At 37.7% G+C, this 21,665-nt stretch overlaps 2 protein-coding genes across 2 annotated transcripts; one reads left to right on the forward strand and one right to left on the reverse strand.

The window, feature by feature from the left end:
- The first annotated feature begins 5,176 nt into the window (after nucleotides 1-5,176).
- LOC132643844 (uncharacterized) lies at nucleotides 5,177-7,519 on the forward strand. Its single transcript, XM_060360365.1, has 2 exons — nucleotides 5,177-7,146; nucleotides 7,234-7,519. Exons 1-2 carry the CDS (start codon nucleotides 5,177-5,179, stop codon nucleotides 7,517-7,519), a joined length of 2,256 nt encoding a protein of 751 aa, XP_060216348.1.
- A 2,492-nt stretch (nucleotides 7,520-10,011) lies between these two features.
- LOC132599686 (two-component response regulator ARR2-like) lies at nucleotides 10,012-12,819 on the reverse strand. The gene is made up of 2 exons (XM_060312965.1): nucleotides 12,091-12,819; nucleotides 10,012-10,730 (listed from the first exon to the last, which is right to left on the reverse strand). Exons 1-2 carry the CDS (start codon nucleotides 12,817-12,819, stop codon nucleotides 10,479-10,481), a joined length of 981 nt encoding a protein of 326 aa, XP_060168948.1. The 3' UTR covers nucleotides 10,012-10,478.
- Nucleotides 12,820-21,665: the final 8,846 nt, after the last annotated feature.

The raw sequence follows: 21,665 nt of genomic DNA on the forward strand, positions 1-21,665 counted from the left end.
AATAATGATATTAAACCGAAATTTTTAATCGAAATACCCTCCGACCCTATGGAGTTACTCATACTTCACTCCTCAAATTGCATGTTTCTCAGAATTTTCACTTTTATGAACCACTGGCGGGCATAAACACCAATTATGGATCAAAATGCCCACTGACTCAGTAGGGGTACGATATTCTCGTCCCCATGAGTCCTACTAACAGCAGACATACCAATTCCCTTGCCCCAACCCATAATTTCACAATATTTCAAATTTAAGCATGAGTTTAATTCAACAAGTACAAACCCTAGGTCATGATTTCTACCCTTTGCATTCAACATCACCTATATCACACCCCCAACCCAATTAACACAACCCATGACTTATTTAATCATGGCATAAACACACCTACTTCCCATTCAATAGAATCACTAATTTAGGATCCCTAGGTATGCCTCTCTAGCAAATTTCAAACAGAATCACACAAATAAAACCAAGAAGGGGTCAAATTATTCAACATACCTGATTGTGAGCTATAAGACACTTTGAGTAAAAACTACCAAAATATTTGAGAGAGAAAATCATTTTTTTTAGGGCAGAGAGTGCTGGGGAATGTGGTGGTGGTGAAGGAAAGGTTTTGGGCATTTTAATGGGTGAAGGATTATGAGAGAATTAATGGGGATTTATGGAGGGAATTATGGAGAAGTGGAGAGATTGAGGAAGAGTGAAAGGCGTGCTGTGGATGTTTTAAACGAAATGGACTATGCCTGTTGGTTAAGGTTTATTTTTACCCTAAAATCGCGACTGCACACTTATTTTTTTTGTGCGAGTCGTCTTTGCGTAAAAATGACCTAAAAAAATAAAAAGACACTGACTTGTTGATGAGTAAAAAGACGGACCGTCTTTGCACATCGACGGTGTCAAGGATCCATCGACTTACTTACCTGTAGAGTAGCAGTTGCTAACTCTCAGATTACCTACTCTGCATACCTTCATTGTACATTGACGGTCCGTCGACATGTCGGTGGCCAATCTTTGTGCTTTGGTGTCAGTTGCTGGTTTTTCGAGTTTCAGTTCCTGCGCACTTGAAGTGCCGTGAAATTATGGCACATCTAATACTTTTTAACTCTAAGTTTTACTTGTTTCCGAGCAAGTTTGTGTTAGTTTAATGTGTTTTATGTGTTGTGCAGGTATTTCGAAGTTAGAATGCTCGGTAAGCGAAAAACGAGGAAAACAAGTGAGTTGTTCTGATATGTATTAAGGACGGACCGTCAACATGCTCGACGGTTCATTGAGTTGCCTAGTCGTTCAAGTTCCTGTAAAGTGAAAAAGTCATCAAACAGTCGACTTACACCGTCGACATGATCGACGGTCCGTCGAAGTACCTCGACGATGGGAGTTCTGCGAATTGAAAATATGTTATCAGATCGTCGTCATGGTCGTCGAACATGTCGACGATCGTCGAAGTGCAACGACAGCTCGTCAAAGTGCAAGCCGAGCTGGTACAGGACTGAGATTGATTATTCTGAGTTTAACTTGTATAAATACCTATTTAGATTTTATTTTTCAGACATCTGGAGTTTTAGACTTGTAGTAATTTCTTTTGAGTGGTTATTACTTTTGAAGATTTTCCAGACAAATACATTCGTTACTTTCAAGTTTTATTCGTAAGTTCAGTATAAAATTCAATTGTGCAATATTCAATCTTTTATTGTTTTATTATTGCCATGAGTAGCTAAACACCTTTTCTAAGGTTGTGAACCCAAGGATGGGTGTTTTGTGATTGGGGATTGTGAATGATATACGCATAATGGATTGTTAGGGTTTATTTGTTCTTCATTTTCATCATATAGTTAGTGGTTGCAAACATTAGCTAACGCCATAAACTTTAGTTTATTTGGGAAAATAACTAGGGTTAGGTAAGAACAAATAACAAGAACTCAGGGCTTTAAACCTTGTTTAATAAATTCACTTAGGAATAAGAGAAATTTACTCGGCATAATTAACCGTTCTTCATGCATACTTTCTTATCTTTGGAAAAAGCATAGAAAGAAATAATCTTTTCTTATTGGGAAATAGTCTAGATTCACGTAGAGGTTAAGTGCATCCATACAAAAGATCCATTAGAAGTATATCAAGATCGATACCTATAATTATACACTTTATCTGACGGGGACACAACCTTGGTTCTTTTTACCCATATATTTACAACTTTAAATTTCTCGTCACTTTAAATTAGTCCACAAACCAAAACAACTATAAAACCCTTTTTTTCTAGATTACACCAGGACAGCAAAATTAGAATAATACTTGTTTAGTAAACTTTTCACACCATATTCTCTGTGGGATTCGACTCCAGCCTCGTTGGGTTAGTATATTTGATATCATCCGCTTTACGCTATTAAAAGTGTAAATTTGAGCATATCAAATTTGGCGCCGTTGCCAGGGAGTACGGTTTTGAAATTACTAAATAGTGTTTACTCTTCTTAAAGTCTTTTTCATATTCCAACACACCTTATTTGCTACCTTGTAAACTAGGTGATCATGGCCAACAACAAACTTCCATTCGAGAATGTTTTTACTGATGAATCAGAAGCAGATGAAGACTTTGCATCTGCAATAATTCATCCGAGGGTGACTGCTACTACTATCAAGTTTGATAATTCCCTCTATCATATGCTCAAACAAGAGGGATACTTTCGGAATGCAGTCGATGATGACCCTCACCAGCATATAACAAGCTTTCTAGATGTGTGCTCTCAGCATATCCAGTAGGGTGTGACTCCACAAGCGGTTCGGCTGAAACTCGTCAAATATTCGTTAGCCGGAGAAGCGAGAAAATGGTTCACAAAGCTGCCTCGAAACTCTATTGCTATATGGGAAGAGATGGTCAAAACGTTTCTCAGGAAGTGGTATCCCCCGAGTAAAAGAGTTGAAATTCGTGATCAGATTTATGAGTTCAAAAAATGTAATGGGGAACAAATTTTTGAAGCTTGGTTGAGGTACAAAGAATATTTGGATAGGAGTCCAAACCATGGGTTTCCAGATCAGATTTTGAAGGAGAAGTTCTACAGAGGGTTGGATCCCATGACCCAAGCAATAGCCAATAATGGTGCTAGTGGGTGTTTCATGAATAAGTCCTATGCTAATATTACTGATATACTTGATCGATTGAATAGACATAGTCAAGCATGGCATTCAAGTAATTCTAATGGGCTATCACTTAGAATACCGTTGATTCAAAAATTGTGAAAGATAGCTAGGAAACGCAGCTGATATTGGCACAAGTGGCTACTAGTCTATCTTTACTGACAAAGAGGCTTGATGAGAGGGAATCGAAGCAGGTAAAAGTTTGTGAAGATATCTCAGGCATGCCGTCTAGAATGTACCAATGCCATGAGGGTCCATATCAAAAGGGTCCCCCACAACCAGTTGAGAATGTTCAATATGCAGATTATGTAGCGAAAGGGGATGTTTCTGGGCCAAATTAGAGATACTGGAGACCTCAACAAGGGCAGGGTGCATACAACCAAGGGAACTACAACAACAACCAAGGGAACTACAATAACAACTATCACTACTAAAAAACCAACGTTTAGTGACGGAATATTAGCGACAGCCCATATTCTGTCGCCAATTAACGACGGATTAGCTACGGATTACTCATTTTGTCGCGAGAAAAGCAACTAAAATTTTATCTCATTAAATAGCGACGGATTAGCAACGAAAACTGAGTTTCGTCACTAATGATTAGAGCGAAATTTCGGCGCCTTAAATTTCACTACAGATTTAGCAATAGAAGAGGCGCGACAAATTTTATTTTTATATAGCGACGGATTCAGCAACGAAAACTCTGTCGCTAGGCCTTTTAATTTTTCTCGGAAAAAATATATATTTGCAACAACAGAAAAATTTGTCGCAATATTAATCATTAAAAGAAATAAATGTATTATTTAGCGACACAATATAAAATCCGTCGCTATTCTGTCGTTAAGTGTTAAAATAGAAGATATAACCTAGGGTAAACATTTCAGTTCATTTCACTTCAAAACACTCCCAACACAGATATAGAGAGAGAGTATACGAAATTGCTAACATAGAGAGCGAGAGAGCGCACAGCAGAGATCAAAATAATGTGAATCTAGCGTTTCTATTGTGTTTTTCTCTTCTTCTGCTGCATCTTTTATCTAAAGGAAAGGTAAGTTTTGATTTTTCTATGTTTTATGGGCAGTTTCTTTCTTCTTTATCTCTTTCTTTGTGTTTTCTGACATTAAACCTAAAATAGAAATTAAGAAATCTGTGTTTTTTTATTTATTATCTAAAGGACAGAGTGTCTTTAAGTGTTTTTTGGCTAAAATCGAAGGTGGGTATCTTGAAAACTGTGGGTTTATAATTTATTTGAAGGTTAAGTGTTGGGAATCTCTATTTGGGCCAAAATCTGATGAAAATGGAAATTCGACCTTTGTTTGTGCTAAACCTTGTAGGATAATATTATTTGGTGGTTAAAGTTTGTTTTAATTCGTTGCATGTCGAGAAAAAGCTTGAAGAACTCAACATTCTTTATATTCTGTGATTTGAAATCAGTGTTAGTGAACTGGGTTTCTTACTCGATTATTTTTGTACTCTGTGATTTGAAATCAATGTTAGTGAACTGGGTTTCTTACTCGATTTTTTTTGTTTCAGTTTCAGTTTTGTTTCAATTTGTCATTTTTTTTAACTAAAAGGTGAATGATATGTTCTGTTTCACTAAGTTATTTCAGCTTGTTCTTCCATTTAGAGGTCATTCGGTTGTATTAATGATATGAAAACAGAACATTAATTTGATTGCTTTGTTTATGTCAACATTGATAGGAACATGAATAATCTAGAGCGTGATTGGATGTACGATAGGTTGGATGGCCAAGGGGGTATAAACTCTAGCTTTGTAACCGGTGTAGATAATTTTATCCAATTTGCACTTTCTCAACGAAATTACATGAGCAGTAACAAGGTTAGATGTCCATGTAAAAAATGTCACAACATTAAATACATGGATGTTGAAATCGTTGAATATCACCTTTTTAATTTTGGATTTGTTGAGGACTATTTTGATTGGGAGTATCAAGGGGAAAAAGATGTGATCGGTGAGATAACTTCTGGTAATGTTTTGCATGGTGGTTCTCAACCTGAATCGGGATTCGATAATCCATACTGACAAATGGTCTTGGATTTAGCTGGACCCAACTTTGGTCAGGGTTCGAGTTCGCAATCTTATAGCAATATTGAAGTTGATTCTTCTCATACTTATGAACCTTCAATGGAGGAGGAGCCTAATCCCGGGTCCCAAAGATTTTACAATTTGCTACAAGTTGCTGATGAAAAATTATATCCCGGTTCTTCTCTCTCTCAACTTGCAGTAGTCTCCAGAATGTTAAATATTAAAATGGAGAATACTTTGCCCCAGAGAGGTTATAACCAAATGATACAATTGTTGAAAGACGTTTTACCTGAAGATAACAAAGTGCTTGATAACTATTATCAGACTAAGAATCTAGTGCATAGTTTGGGTTTGCCAGTTGAAAAAATTGATTGTTGTGATTCAGGATGTATGTTGTATTGGGGTGATGATGAACACCTTACATCTTGTAAATTCTGTGGTAACCAGAGGTATAAGCGTCGTGTCGGCTCTCGTAAGAGGAAATTGGTCCCTTACAAGAAAATGTATTATTTTCCTTTGATTCCTAGATTGAAAAGATTATATGCATCCCATGCTACAGCTTCCGACATGAGATGGCACCATGAGCATACACAAGAGGATGGGGTAATGCGTCATCCATCAGACACTGAGGCTTGGAAGAACTTCAATGAAACACATTCTTTTTTTGCTGCTGAACCAAGGAATGTAAGGTTGGGGTTATGTACTGATGGTTTCCAACCGTTTAGTCAATCTGGGAGGAAATACTCTTCGTGGCCAGTGATTGTCACCCCATACAATTTGGCTCCAGGAATGTGTATGAAAGAGGCATATATGTTCCTAACTGTCATTGTTCCTGGGCCAAACAATCCCAAACATAAAATTGACGTTTATCTGCAACCTCTAATAAAGGAATTGACTTTGTTGTGGGAGACAGGTGTAGAAGCATTTGACATCTCGCAAAAGCAAAACTTTCAACTGAGGGCAGCTTTGATGTGGACAATCAGTGACTTCCCAGCATATTCTATGTTATCAGGATGGAGTACTGCGGGCAAGTTAACATGTCCTTATTGTATGGAGGAAACACAATCCTTTAGATTACAACATAGCAGGAAAACATCTTGGTTTGATAGTCATAGAATGTTCTTTGACCAACATCATCCTTTTAGGAGAGATCGTAAAAACTTTCTCAAAGGTAAGACTGTCAAAAGACTATCACCACTCTATAGAACAGGAGAGGAAATTTTGAACCAAATTTGTGACTTGGGGATAAGGAAAGTAACAGAGTTAGATGCACAGGAAGTTAATCAGAGAATATGTAAGTCTTGTGGGTGGAAAAAGCGAAGCATATTTTGGGATTTGCCTTATTGGAGTTCTAACATGATTCGACATAATCTTGACGTCATGCATATTGAAAAAAATGTCTTTGATAATGTATTTAATACAGTTCTTAATATTGATAACAAAACCAAAGACAATCTACAATCACGTCAAGATATGGTAAATTACTGTGATCGACCACAGTTGGCAAAAGAGACTAGTGGAAAATATCCAAAAGCTATATATACAATAGATAAGGAAGAAAGAGCTATCTTGTTCAATTGGGTGAAGGGTTTGAAGTTTCCAGATGGGTATGTTTCGAATTTAGGTAGATGTCCAGACACAAACGCGAAAAGATTATTTGGCATGAAAAGTCATGATTGCCATGTGTTCATGCAACGAGTAATGCCTATTGCTTTTCGTGAACTGCTTCCCAGTAATGTGTGGCAAGCACTTACAAAATTGAGCTTATTTTTTAAAGATCTTACTTCGACCGCTCTACGAGTGGATGACATGGAAATATTAGAGGCAGACAACCCGCAAATCTTGTGTAAGTTAAAACGTATATTTCCCCCTGGGTTCTTTGACTCAATGGAACATCTGCCTGTGCACCTGCCATATGAAGCAAAGATTGCTAGACCTGTACAATATCGATGGATGTATCCTTTTGAAAGGTAAATTTGAAACTTTATGTTCAAATTATGACAAGTATGCTAAACCTAACTTTTCTAATATAACGGTCCATCCATTTATGAATTTAGGTACCTCGGAACTCTTAAAAGAATGATTGGGAATAAAGCTAGTGTTGAGGGTTCCATTTGTGAAGCATACTTGATGAAGGAGTCAACACATTTGTTTTCTCATTATTTTGAACCTCATGTCATGACACGTAATTACGATGTGGACCGTAATGATGATGGTGGTGCTGTAGAAGATCTTGAAGGAAATTTATCAATATTCACCCGTCCTGGTCGACTATGGGGAGAAGCAAAAAAGAGGAATTTATCCATTGAAGAAATCAAGGCTGCCCAAACTTACATTTACTAAATTGTAAAGAGGTTGAACCATTTGTGAGGTAGCATTTGAATGTTAAACTCTCTTATTATTATAAATGTCTCCATATATATCATGACTTTCTATTGAACTTAATTTGTTGCAATGAAGTATGTACGTGCAACGTCTGCAAGGAGAATTCCCGAATCTATTTAAAGGTCAAATAGATGAGAGCCTTGAAGCATATTTCTCTATATGGTTCAAGGAATATGTAAGTTTCAACAATCATTAATTTTTATACAATATGTTATTAAATTCTCAAAATTTAACTAAGTCTTACATTTTTCTAAATAGGTCCGCTGCAACCATATTGAGAATAAATTCTTACGTAGTCTGGCTCATGGACCACTAATAGGCGCTACATGTCATTCTGTGTATTTTACTAATGGATACAAATTTCACACAGACAGTCATGGTAGCGCAAGATCAACAATGAACAGTGGAGTTTGTATCTCGGATCCAAATTTTGGTGATTACTATGGACGGATAAAAGAGATTATACACGTGGAATTTCGTGAAGATCCTTTAAAGCAAACTGTGTTATTCAACTGTGAATGGTTTGATCCAACTATGGATGTTGGTGTTAAAAAGCATAATCAGTACAAATTGGTTGATGTTAATCATCGTCGCCGATATAAAAAATATGAACCTTTTATTCTTGCGATGCAAGCAACTCAAGTGTGTTATGTGTCGTATCCTAGCAAGAAAAAGGATAAGGATGATTGGGCAGCTGTGTTGAAGGTCAAACCTCGGAATGTTGTTGAATTACCCGATGAGGAAGTAATGGTAACAGCTCCAGATTTGAATGTTCCATTCCAAGTTGAAGAAGTTGAAGTCCACGAGATAGATATGAATGTTTCGATTGATGAAAATATACTCTTATATGATCCAAACGGGAATACAATTGAAATGGATGAACCCATCGATGATAGGTTATTGCCAGAGCATCATGAAATCCAAGATGAATCTACAGAAGAAGAGTATGAAAATGAAGAAGAGTATGAAACTGAAGAAGAGTATGAAATAGAGGAAACTACGGAGGATGAGGAAGAGTTCGAAGAAGGAACAGATAGTGACTAATGCTTAGTAACATGTGTTGTTGTATCTTTATTTTATTTTGCTTAAGATTTGGGTGTAAAAATTTCTGATGGATGGTTGAGTGTTTTGATTTGCACCACAATTTTTGTTTATTGTTTTCTTTACCTATTTTACCACTTTCATCATTACTTACTGAATCTTGTAGTGTACTATTCGACTATGTTGTTTGATAAATGCCTTCTTATTTATTGGCTACTTATTTGGGGTTACGTGCTTAAGTTCGTAGCCAAAATACTTGCTTGGGATAAAGTAACATGTAACTAATACCATTAAATCCTTTATTAGACTTTTATATTCCATTATAGTTTTAGTTCAACCTTTGATAGAATCCTCCTGATGTTATTTATATTACAGATACGTAGTGGACAGCTGGTCAGAATTCATTGACGTGCTACTCATTGAAGGTTCTGCATTTTAGCTGCTGTTGTTGAGGTATTGTTGCCTGCTATTGAAGTTCTTCTCACTTAAGTTTTTTCATCTCCTCTCTCTCTGTACAGTAATTTGTGTAATTTGATGATGAAGTGGCCGCTTCAAATTGTGTGTAATTTGTGTGCTTTAACTCTCTTTCGTTTTCTGCTCTGCTGTTTCCTGATCATCTACCTTTGTTTGGTTGTTTGATTTCTGAGCTTCTTCATCTGAGGTGATGAGCAATCTGTTACCTCTAATTTCTGCATAATTATTGGGTCCTTTTCCGCTATAATTTCGATTCTCTTATTCTTCTTTGTACTTATAATCTTTCGCAAGTTTCTGCAGTTCGTTGGTGTTGAACGTCTTTTCTTTTTCCAGTTCGTTTGAAAAGGGTAGTTTTCCAAGTAAAAAGCAAATGTGATATGCTTTCATCCTCCTGAGTACATAAAGGACAAACCTGGTTCTGTGCAATGCCTCATTTGAACAGTTTATCATTGGTGTACAGTTTTTCATTCAGTGCTAGCCATAATGTGAAACTCCACCTTGGCAGTCCTAGGTTGTTGCATACAAGTCTCCACTCCAGTTTCTGAAAAATCACCTTGGAGTTTCGTGATTCTATTATGGTGTTAATATCTTCACTTTCGTGATACTAGCTCCAGCTGAAGTTTACTTTGTTCTTTCCTAGTGGTTGCTTTTGTTCTTCTGAGTTCTGACCATGCTATAATGAGATTACCAGATTGTCTACTTGAATTGTTTCTCTACCAGATTGTCTACTTGAATTGTTTCTCAACCATACATTCTTGCTTTACTTTTGGATTTGTCTTTGTTATTGCTCCTTTCTTACAATAGTCAGAACAAAATGTTCAGTTTTAAAAATAGCTTGGACAAAATGTTCAGTTTTTTTTTTAAATCCGACAGACTTATCCTAATAAGTAATTCAAATGAAATCTGTACATTAAAAGATCAATCCTAAATGTGAAAGGGAAAAGATTGCATTATTGAAGTTAGAACTTGACCGTCCTGTTTATGAAAATCCCTGCACCTAATGTTTGCACCCAAGAAATGTGATTCTCCTAAAATCACCTATTAATACCAGCAAAAACTTTGCATGTTTGCCTTTGGCGCACCATGCAGTAGTATTATCAAACAGCTAAGTCTATTCCCTTCTGTGGTCTATCTGATATTCATACTTCCCATCCAACAGCTACTGCCTTCTTAGAGCACAATCCAAGTTTTCTAGCTGAAGAAAAAACCGAGACTCCTTCATTTTGGTTCACCAGGAATTTTCAGGTGTAACAGCAACTATGTACACTGGTGTCTTTAAATTATATGTTTAAACTGTCAGGTACATCAACAACTAAGCTTTGTTCACATCTTAAACCGGAAGATTATCCAACGTGTATCCATTGAAGCCAAATTCAGTTTCAACTGGTCCAACACTTCCTTGCTATTTTAGGAAGGCACTCATGAGGTCATCCTGTCCAAATTGCTCCAGGAAAATGGTATTCTGATAGTCTGCGTCGGGAAATCTTTCGGCTGTAACAGCAAGCATATTCCCACCAACAGAGTTAAGTTGTTGTCCACCCATAGGATTAGAGTGTCCAGTTTCTTCCCCATTGGAGTACATTGGTTTCCCAATAGGAGCATTTCTGTTTTGTCCACTATTGTGTGTTGAAGAAAGTTTTTGGGTCTTGCTATACTAGTCTTCGCTCTTAATTAAGCTGATAGTTTCCATGAATAGGACTTGTGAAACCAGTTTAAATTCTATGCATCGAAGGTATCATAAAATATATTTATCTAATCAGTAATTTTTATAAGGTAATTATATATAAATATTTAATGCAAAATGGTAATGTATTAATCATCTTCTAAGCCACCATCACTTTCTTTGGAAAGAGAATAATGTTGTTTTCATATGACAGGAACCTCATATATATCCATTTGAGGTTGTAACTAGCTAGCATTCTCACTTTAGGTAATGCCTAGGAAAGTTTGTCAGCTTATAGGTATTGTTACAACTAAACTTGTCGTTTCAAGTCTGGGATTAGGCATCATACTTTTGACCTTTCCTTTTTGTTCAGGTTGTTAAGTACCTGTTTTTTTAGTCGAGATGCGTGTAAATTAGTATGATATAATTATTTTCTCTGGTAACTTTCTTTTATTGAGGAAAAAAGTCTGTTGGTCGAAATAAAATCCTCTATTGAACTATCATTTCCTCTTTCTTTTTTGGTAATGTAATTAAAAGAAGGGATATCTACAAAGTATAATGTGAGATCTTTTCTAACAAGAGTTCTGAAATTTCTTCATTTTCTTTATATTTTGTTAGTTGGAAGTGTTTGAAATGATTATAATTTGAATGTAAACATATTCTTCCATTTAGTGCAAATTTAGGCCTTTGAAAATGAAATAGCAGTAATAAGAACCACCCATTCTTTGAAGTTCCTATAAAAAAAGAACCTTAAATGCTTCATTTTTCTAGTAAAACCTAGGTCCCTATACAACTAAGGAGAACCAGTTTAACATAAATGGTATCTATTATATTATATGTACAAGTCCTAATCTGTCCCCATTTCCTTTCTTATTCAAACCCTATGGTCTATGGTCACAAAGTCCCTCTAGCTATTTCCAACTTGTAGAGAAGCCATCAATCACCACCTTTCTATTTTCTTTAAGAAACTTTAATTCCAATGTGCCAGCTAGTTGTGTGCTTGTGGGGTCATTCTTCATGAGGCACAAAAAATCTCAAGTTCGAGTTTTGAAAACAAAGAACAACTTGGTCAAACGGGCTTTATCTAAGGGTTGATCTAGTACTATAGTTGTGAGTTCATTTGAACCTACAATTTTTAGTTTAGGCCTGGATTTATCTTTGTTAATCCTATTGAAATTGCTGAAAATATTAAATTGTGAGCCCGAAAACTCAAACAAGGTGATGCGTCAATAGTTGTGACTAAGTCCTAAACCCATAAGATTGAAATTCCAGATTTGCCTCCGGACGGAGCTAGAGAGCGGGAAGTGATTCATCCACATCCCTTTGTTGAAAAATCACATAATATATATACAAGGTCTGGGCGTCCCATGAAAGAGTTGTTCAGTCCATTTTGGTGTTGTGATACACCACTCAACCTTCTGAGATACAACCGATATTTCTGATGGTGGCTAGCAACATTTTCTCTGTTTAGTCCAGAAACATTCATCAGTTCCAAGATTTTCTTGGGAACGACCTTGTCAATTCCAAGTTGATGCACAGCTTGTACAAATTGCTGATGAAGCTCCACTGACCAAACGACACGTGGCTTCTTTAGTGTGGATTGATCATCCCTATCTTCAGTGTCTTCTTCCTCTTCCTTTCTTTTCTTAGAGTTTTTCCAGTTTCCTTCATTAGCTGAAGATGAGTAATCAACATCTTCTGATGGTTTCTGCTGCCGATCTCCCTCTTCCACACTTCCTGATTGATCGAAATTGTTATCCTTCCACTCATGTTTATTTTTACGAACAACATGCTGCCAAATATTCTTTAGTGCCTCAATCCGCACCGGTTTGATTAGATAATCATATGCACCATGAGTAACTCCTTTCATAACCACATCCTTACTATCATCCGCCGACATCATTATAACAGGCAGGTCCATCTCCAAACCAATGTGCTCAAGAAGTTTGAAACCATCCATGTCTGGCATATGTACATCACTTAGAACAATGTCAAATCCATTCTTGTTTTCCCGGAGCAACGATAGTGCAATCTCAGCCCTATTACACTTGGTCACTTCATAGTGGCAGTTCCTTAACATCTACACTCATTGTTAATATGTGTAGTTTGAGAGAACCATCATTTTCTCGGATACTATAATCAAACCATGTACAACCAGTTTGACATTGTTTCATGGGTTTGATTCCAACTATAAGTTATTCGTATGTTTCATGGGTTTAAAAAGCTCTTTACTAGCAGCCTGCTTGCATTTTACTGATTACTTTTTTACTGATGGTTGCTTTAATTTCCTCATGTCCACATTTTTTTGTAGATATGGCTCAAGGCAGAGGTCGAGGTAGCGGAGGTCGTGTAGGAAAGTCCTCATTAAGGTGTGATTCTACTGGTCGTGCAAACATGCCTACCATTCCCATTCCCACCACAATTAGTCCTCAACAAGGTGGTACGCCACCGGTTCAAGCCTCAGGTCTGTTTATTGATCCTCGTGACTTTTTCTTTCTTCTTGGCTGTGGTGACAAAAGTGTTCCTGCAAGATGGGTGGGGAAGGGGTAGAATTCTCAGGAGTTTCAAATATTTGAAAGTTTCACTGTCCTGTACAATTGCTGAAATAAAAATAATCATGATTAGTCATATTTTGTAGGTTTGCTTGTGTAACAAGCTGCAGATTTTGTAAATGAAGCTGCAGATTTTGTAAATCATGATTAGTCATATTTGTAGACTTGCAAACAACTTGTATAAAAACCTCTTTACTGATGGTTGCTTTAATTTCCTCACGTCCACATTTTTTTGTAGATATCACTCGAGGAAAAGGTAGAGGTATCGAAGGTCGTGTAGGAAAGTCCTCACTTAGGGGTGATTCTGCTCGTCACGCAAACATGCCTACTATTCCTATTCCCACCACAGTTATTCCTCAACAAGGTGGTTCGAGTTCCATAGGCGGGCCAGATCCTATAAACCATGTTCAAACTTTAGGTACACCACCAGTTCAAGCGTCAGATCACGATAGTAACCCAACCATCCCTGAATTATCTCCCATTACACCTGATCTGAGCAGCCCAGTAGATGAGGGTACATCAAACCATAGCAACATTGTTAGCGAAGAAGAGTCCAGTAGTCATCGTAGGCAGCGGACACTTACACTTGTTACTCTTACTCCTGTAGGGTTAGTCCATGCTTGTATTGTTTTTTTATATATAATTTGTGGTAGGCCTTGAAATAATATTTTCAAATTTTTGCAGGTTGGAACCTTCTAAAGAATGCTCTAATACCATATCCGTATCTTTCAAAAATCAACTTGATCCCAATGGAATCAATTGGAAAGGTGTCTCAGAAGATACTAGAAATTTTTATTTTGGGGAATTCAAGGTATAACTTTCATCATAATTCGTTTTATAAGTGTATTAGCTTTTATAGTTAGGATACTAATAATATTAGTTTACAAACTGTTTTCAGAAGACATACCATTGGGACTCTTCGATTCCTGAGAGTGTAATCAGAAAACATTGGAATACTAAGGCAGCAACAAAGTATAGGAATTTCATTAGCAAAATTAAATAAAAAGGGATTAAGCCGGATTTTGTTTTTGATAATGTGTGGGAACGCTGGTTGCAACTTTGGGCGGATCCTAAGTGTGTCGAAAAGTCGGAAATAAATGCAAAGAATCGGTGTGGAGGGAAAGAAGTTGCTGCCGGGACTCACACGGGTGGCTCTATCTGCACTGGGGAGCATCGCAAGAGACTTGTAAGTATATATTTTTTTTCATACACTCTTAAATTTTTTATATTTACTACTTGAAAAATACTACTTGAAAATTGGTTATACTGCTATTGTTCTTGGTGTAATATTCTGAAATGAGTAACTTTTGCATAGGTTGTTGCAAAGGGTCGAAATCCAACACCAGGTGAGGTACATTTGCATGTCCATACACATGATCATGATGGAGAATCTTTTGTTGATGAGCGTTCCCGAGCTGTCCATGTAAGTTCAAAATTTTATAATTTCAGAATTAAACTAATGAAAAACTTAAGCTTTATATGATGACTTTAGTAAATAGCCCGGCTGCAAATATGCAGACAGTATTTTCTGGTACTGTGCCCTCAGCATGAGATAACACTCTTTAGGAACTTATTGCAAGGAAATTCTTAGCAAAACCAATTGCACTTCACTTTATAGTTAGATCATTGACACAGCTGATTATCTTTGTGATAGTATAATCCATGCATTGCACTGCTTTTACCTAGCTGATGTAAACAACAGTGTTTTGCCCACGTCTCGTAAAGGTGTGGTTAATGATAACTAACCTCAAACAAAAATGTATTTTAACTGAGCGGAATGATTAACATGTACATAATGTGGTCGTTTATCATTCTTAAGTCTATTAATTAAGTTTGTTTAAGCAAATCATTCATCAAGTCGTTAGTCAAGTGAAGTTTTAATTTATCAACCATGTGCCTCAGTCATCAATGGTATGTTCACTTGTTATTAATTTAATTCCTCACTGATACATACATAATTTAATTTATCAACCATGTGCCTCAGCCAAATTCATTTTACTCTAGCTTCAAAACCTAATCAGATCATGTTTAAATGATAGGTATATAAATGTGATGGAGAAATGATCACCAACTATTTGGTACAAAGAATGTCAGCATTCCTTTCATTTAGCTATAGAATACTGGTTGAACAAATCAGACATCTTCAATCCGCCAGGAAAATATGTAGTATCAGACTATCAGGACATAGTCACATAGCAGAAACAATATATTTTCCACATTTGGCACTCTTGACTCCAATTTTGCAGCAATCCTTATGTCTGCACAGTTTTTTTTTTAATCCTTGTGTTCCCCTGCTGACTCGCAGCAGCAACAAGTGCTGCATTTATGCAACCTTGTGCCTGTTAGTCTGTATAACTTGTACACCAACATCAACCAAACCAATTCCGCAAAGTGACAACACTAGCCTGTTCCTGTGATGCAGTGGAACCAGCTGCTAGTTGCCCTATTCAAACTCCCATAGCTGTTATTCCTTGTGTAATAATGCTGAAATTGAATCCTTTGAGCCCTGCTATTGATGTTGGTCAATTTACTTTTGTTTGATATAAACAGTCTACTAGACAGGAAGAACTGAAAAGTAGTATCAGTAGTGACTTAAATCAGTAGGAAATAGCCTGAAATTGTCCTTCTATTTGTTGTTTAGGAACTCTAATTGTCTTTTTTTCATGTTCTGTTACTTGACTATGAGATAGTGTATATGATCATTTATATCCAAGTTGTATGAAACTCTTTTTTGTTGGTCATCATGAGACTTCCATTCCAACAAAAAATGGATAAATATCTGCTCTCTTATCTTTGGAATTCATTTCCCTTTTTATTTGGTAAAATTGAATGGTTAGTATTCTTGATGTTTTAATTTCACTAATTATTACAGGAAAGATATCAAGAAATATTACGGGAAAAATCACAGTCTCAGTCTGATATTAATCAATGTGAAGCATATTACGAAGCTGCTGGGGGAACAAGGAAGAGAAGAATATATGGTCTTGGATCTCAAGCACAAATTTATTATGGGCCGAATCTTTGCGTCAATTTTGGCTTTAATTCTTCAACATCAGCAGCACCTTCAACTTCTCAATCAGCACCTACAGAAAATATGGAGGAGTTAGTGATGCGATTGATTCCTACACTGACTAATCGCTTGCTTCCTTTATTTATTGAGAAGGCACGCGGAGTGATTTCTTCACCATCAGATCATCCAAATACTCCTATCGACAAACCATCAGTTGTGACACCCATAGTGCCTCCTCCTCCTACTGCTAACGTTGACGATGTTGATCCTTTAGTTTCTGATGTTGATCGTAGTCTTTCACCCATGCATTAGTTTTTTATGTTATCTGCTTTTTGTTGGAAAGAACAAAATTATGCACTAACAATACTTGATGGATGTGTGGGTTCTTTTGGTAGTTGATAGCTTGGTGTTGTCGGTGTTTTGGACTTAACGATTAGTATTTCGCTATCTATTTTGAATTTTTTTTATAAATATTATTATATGTGAATGTCAGTTATTTTTAAGGGTATTTATTAATTTGTATTTAGTATGTTTCAACAGGTGTATTTAAAAAAAAATCAGAAGAAAAATATTTGTGACAGATTTGCGACGGATTTTGGTCGTTGCTAGAGGGAAAACAGTAGGCTACAAACTGCGACAAACATTGTATTGTCGCTAAATGCAGGCACAAATAATTCAATATTTTGTGACGGATTAGCGACAATGGTTTTCGTCGCTAATTTACTAAAACGACGAAATGAAATATGAAATTAGTCACGGAATTCATAACAATAGCAACAAAATATTCCGTTGCTATAATGTGGAACGGATCTCATACGTCGTTACTCTGTCGCTAATTTTTCTACGGATTTCATTTTTCCGTCGCTAATAGATTAGCAACGCGCAAAATCGTAACAGACGATATTCCGTCGCTAATCCGTCACAACACATGTTTAGCAACAGATATATGCTGATTAGCGACGGAATACGTCCGTCACTAAACATTGTTTTAGTGTATGGTGGACTGAACCAAGGTAGATACAATAACAACAATGGTAACTTAGGGAACACAAGTTCCAACCCTTGCATTCCACCAAAAGGGCAGTCTAATGAGCAAGGTAGTTCGAGGTTGGAGTCAATGCTTGAAAAAGTGTTGGCAAGTCAGACAAACACTGAAAAGACATTATCTGGGCTATCAGAGACACTGGCTTCTCATTCAGCAGCTATTCAGAATCTTGAATAGCATATACATGATCTTTCTAGAGAACAACATCTTGCTAGAAAAGGGGGGATCCATAGTGATACTATTCCAAACCCGAAGAATGGTGGGGGCGTGGATCGTACTTTTGCTATTATCACGAGTGGTAAAATACTTCAAGGTTCTAACAAGAAGGTGGTTGATCTAGATCCAATTATTGAGGAAGAAGAGGTGCATTCTGATGTGCCTATCATTGATGATGAGGTCCGTGGTGAAGAAAAAGTTGTTGATATTCCAGAAATTGTTGTTGATACAAGGAAACACATGATAAAAGGGGCTTTTCGCCCTTTGACTCAGATGTACAAAGCAAAGCCTCCCTTTCCTCAGAGGTTGACAAAGAAGAATCATGATGTTAAGTTTCAGAAGTTCTATAATCAGCGGAAGCAGTTAACAGTGAATTTTCCATTCTTAGATGATGTCAAGAGATGTCCGGATTTGCTAAGTTTGTGAAAGACTTGCTTACAAAGAAAAGGTCTGTTCAACATCATACAATAAATTTAACTTATCGTGTGAGTTCGATTATTGCTTCCACCACAGTTCAAAAGAAGGGAGATCCAGGGGCGTTTACCATTCCATGCAATATTGGGCTTCATGCATTTGCCCGTGCTCTATGTGATAATGGGGAAAATATCAACTTGATGCCCCTTGTTATTTTTAAATAATCCGGATTGGGGACGCCTAGACCGACTTCTATGCGATTACAGATGGCGGACAAATCTATTAAGAAGCTAGTTGGGGTTATAGAAGAAGTGTTGGTTCAAGTGGGTAAATTCATGTTGCCTGCTAATTTCTTTATTCTGGATTGTGCAGTTGATAGAGATATTCCCATCATCTTGGGAAGACCTTTCCTTGCTATGGGTAGAGTACTTATGGACTCCGAAAATAATGAAATTAAATTCCGAGTGAATGATGAAGAAGTGACTTTCCAAGCAAGCAAGGGGATGAAGTTGCCAAGCGCTTATGAGAGTATCTCGGTTATTAATTCGTTTAATGGGATTGATGATGCTGTCAAACATAAAATGGAAGAAGAAAGTCTGGGAGAAGCTCTTGCTACTGTTCTGATGAACTTTGATGCTTATGATATGGAGGGCTACGTGGAAACTATAAATGCGCTTCAGGGTCTGGGTTCCTGCACTTATCACCCAATAAAGCTCGATCTTGACCTTGCAAATAGAACTACCCCACCAGCTAAGCCTTCTATTGTTGAGCCACCAAAGCTTGAACTTAAGAATCTCCCATCACACTTGAGGTATGAGTTCCTTGGTCCGAACAAGACATTGCCAGTGATCGTTTCAGCATTACTGACTGAGGAACAGATTAGGCATTTAGTGGAGCGTTTGCGCAAGTACAGACGTGCTATTGGTTGGGCCATAGCAGACATTCGGGTTATTTCTTCTGGTATTTGTGAGCATAAAATTCAGCTAGAGGAGGATAGCTAGCCTAGTGTTGAACATCAACGGAGATTGAACCAGAACATGCAAGAAGTCGTGAAAAAAGAGATCAGAAAGTGGTTAGATGCTGGGGGTAGTATATCCGATTGCAGACAATAAGTAGGTGAGTCCTATTCAATGTGTTCCCAAGAAATGAGGTATCACTGTGGTGCCTAATGCAAAGAATGAACTGATTCCCACTCGTACAGTTACTGGATGGCGTGTGTGCATGGACTATAGGAAGCTGAATACTGCCACTTATAAAGACCATTTTTCCATGCGGTTCATTGATCAGATGTTGGATAGGCTGGCTGGGAGTTCTTAATATTGCTTCTTAGATGGATACTCGGGCTATAATCAGATCAACATTGCTGTAGAAGACCAAGAGAAGATGACTTTTACTTGTCGTTATGGGACGTTTGCGTTCAGCTGAATGCCCTTTGGGTTGTGTAATGCACCAACCACTTTTCAGAGGTGCATGATGTCGATATTTTCTGACATGGTAGAAGGCTTCTTGGAAGTAGTTGTGGATGATTTCTTTGTTGTGGGCGATTCGTTTGATGATTGTCTTGGCCATCTGGTCAAGTGCTGAAAAGATGTGAGGAGACAAATCTCATGCTAAATTGGGAGAAGTGCCCTTTATGGTAAAGGAAGGGATCGTCCTCGGTCACAAAAATTTCTGAAAAGAGAATTGAGGTTAATTAAGCAAAGATAGATGTGATTGCAAACTTCCTCCACCCATCTCAGTCAAAGGTGTCCCTTGTTTCTTGGGACATGCTGGGTTCTATAGGCGCTTCATCAAAGATTTATCCAAGATTGCTAACCCGATGTGCATGCTTCTTGAAAACGAGGCTAAGTTTGAGTTTGAGGACAAGTTCCGAAAGGCGTTTGATGAATTAAAGGAGCGCCTTACTACTGCTCCTATTATTGTTACTCCTGATTAGTCCTTGCCTTTTGAGTTGATGTGTGATGCTAGTAGTTTCGCGATAGGTGCGGTGCTTAGCCAGAGGCACAATAAAATTATGCACCCGATCTACTGTGCTAGTCGGACACTTAATGCAGCGCAGCTGAACTAAACAGTGACTGAGCAAGAGTTGCATGCTATAGTATATACTTTTGAGAAATTTCGGTCCTATTTGTTAGGGTCCAAGGTCGTGGTTTAAACTGACCATGCTACGTTGAGATATCTGATGGAAAATAATGAAGCTCAGCCGCGACTGATTCGTTGGGTCCTTTTGTTACAAGAGTTTGATTTCGAGGTAAAAGATCGAAAGGGGTTCGAAAATCAGGTTGCTGGCCATCTCTCTAGGCTTGAGGAAACAGGTGTGCCAGCAGAAGAACTTGCTATTGAAGATGTGTTTCCAGATGAGCAAGTTTTGGAGGTTTCTATGCAAGTGGCACCTTGGTATGCGGATTTTGCTAACTACTTGGTGACTGGTGTCATTCCTGACGAGATCAAATCTTATTAGAAAAAGAAGTTTTTGCGGGATGTTCGTCAGTACTATTGGGATGAACCATACTTATTCAGAACTGGCGCTGATAACATTATTCGGCGTTGTGTCCCAGAGAGTGAGGTATTGGAGATTTTGAAGGCTAGCCAAGATTCTCCAGTTGGGGGACATCATAGTGGTACGAGGACTGCTGCAAAGGTTCTCGAATGTGGTTACTATTGGCCTACTGTCTTTCATGATGCTAATTTGATGTTGCGTTCTTGTGATCAGTGCCAACGGCAGGGGAATATTGATAGGAGGCAAGAGATGCCTATGAACTTCGTAATGGAAGTTGAGGTGTTCGATGTTTGGAGAATTGATTTTATGGGGCCCTTTGTAAGCTCTGGAGGTATAATGTACATCTTGGTGGCTGTTGACTATATTTCTAAATGGGTAGAAGCGGTGTCTTTACCTAATAACGAAGCCAAGAGTGTCATGGGATTCTTGAAAAATAACATATTCACTCGTTTTGGTACCCCAAGGACGATAATCAGTGATGGTAGTTCTCACTTTTGCAATAAAGCCTTTGCGGGATTGATGGAGAAGTATGGAGTCAAGCATAGGGCGGCAACCCCTTATCATCCTCAGACAAGATAGCAAGTAGAAGTCTCTAATCGAGAGATAAAGAGTATTTTAGCGAAAACGGTGAATGCAAATAGAACTGATTGGGCGTGCATGCTCGATGATGCTCTATGGGCTTACCGGTCTGTCTTTAAGACTCCGATTGGGACTTCTCCTTTCAAGCTAGTTTTTGGTAAAGCATGCCACCTGCCAGTTGAACTTGAACATAAGGCCATGTGGGCTTTGAAGAAATTGAACATGAATTAGGAAGAAGCAACCAAACTCAGGTTGTTTCAGCTCAACGAGATGGATGAGTTCCGCTATCAGGCCTATGAAAGTGCAGCGTTATACAAAGAGAGGATGAAACAGTATCATGACAAGAAAATCCTGAAGCGGGAATTCTACAAGGGTGACCCCGTCCTGCTATTTAATTCTAGATTGAAGGTGCTACCGGGCAAATTAAAATCACGGTGGTCAGGTCCCTTTGAAGTGGTAAGTGTCTCACCCCATGGAGCTATTGAATTGAAGTCCGAAGATGGAACTCAGACATTTAAGGTGAACGGGCAGAGGGAAAAGCACTACCATGGTATGATTTGGGGGGATAGAATTGTTGATTGATATCAGTTAAAGCACCTTGGAACGAATG

Source organism: Lycium barbarum, chromosome 6 (assembly GCF_019175385.1).
Source record: "Lycium barbarum isolate Lr01 chromosome 6, ASM1917538v2, whole genome shotgun sequence".
Lineage (NCBI taxonomy): Eukaryota > Viridiplantae > Streptophyta > Magnoliopsida > Solanales > Solanaceae > Lycium > Lycium barbarum.

Excerpts from the sequence above, each read along its gene's own strand:
- LOC132599686 (XM_060312965.1), bottom strand. The coding sequence starts at position 12,819 with ATGTTAAGGAACTGCCACTATGAAGTGACCAAGTGTAATAGGGCTGAG. Across the intron at positions 10,731-12,090 it reads TCATGGGACGCCCAGACCTT|TATAGCAAGACCCAAAAACT; the intron begins GTATATATATTA and ends AGCGAAGACTAG.
- LOC132643844 (XM_060360365.1), top strand. The coding sequence starts at position 5,177 with ATGGTCTTGGATTTAGCTGGACCCAACTTTGGTCAGGGTTCGAGTTCG. Across the intron at positions 7,147-7,233 it reads TGGATGTATCCTTTTGAAAG|GTACCTCGGAACTCTTAAAA; the intron begins GTAAATTTGAAA and ends TTATGAATTTAG.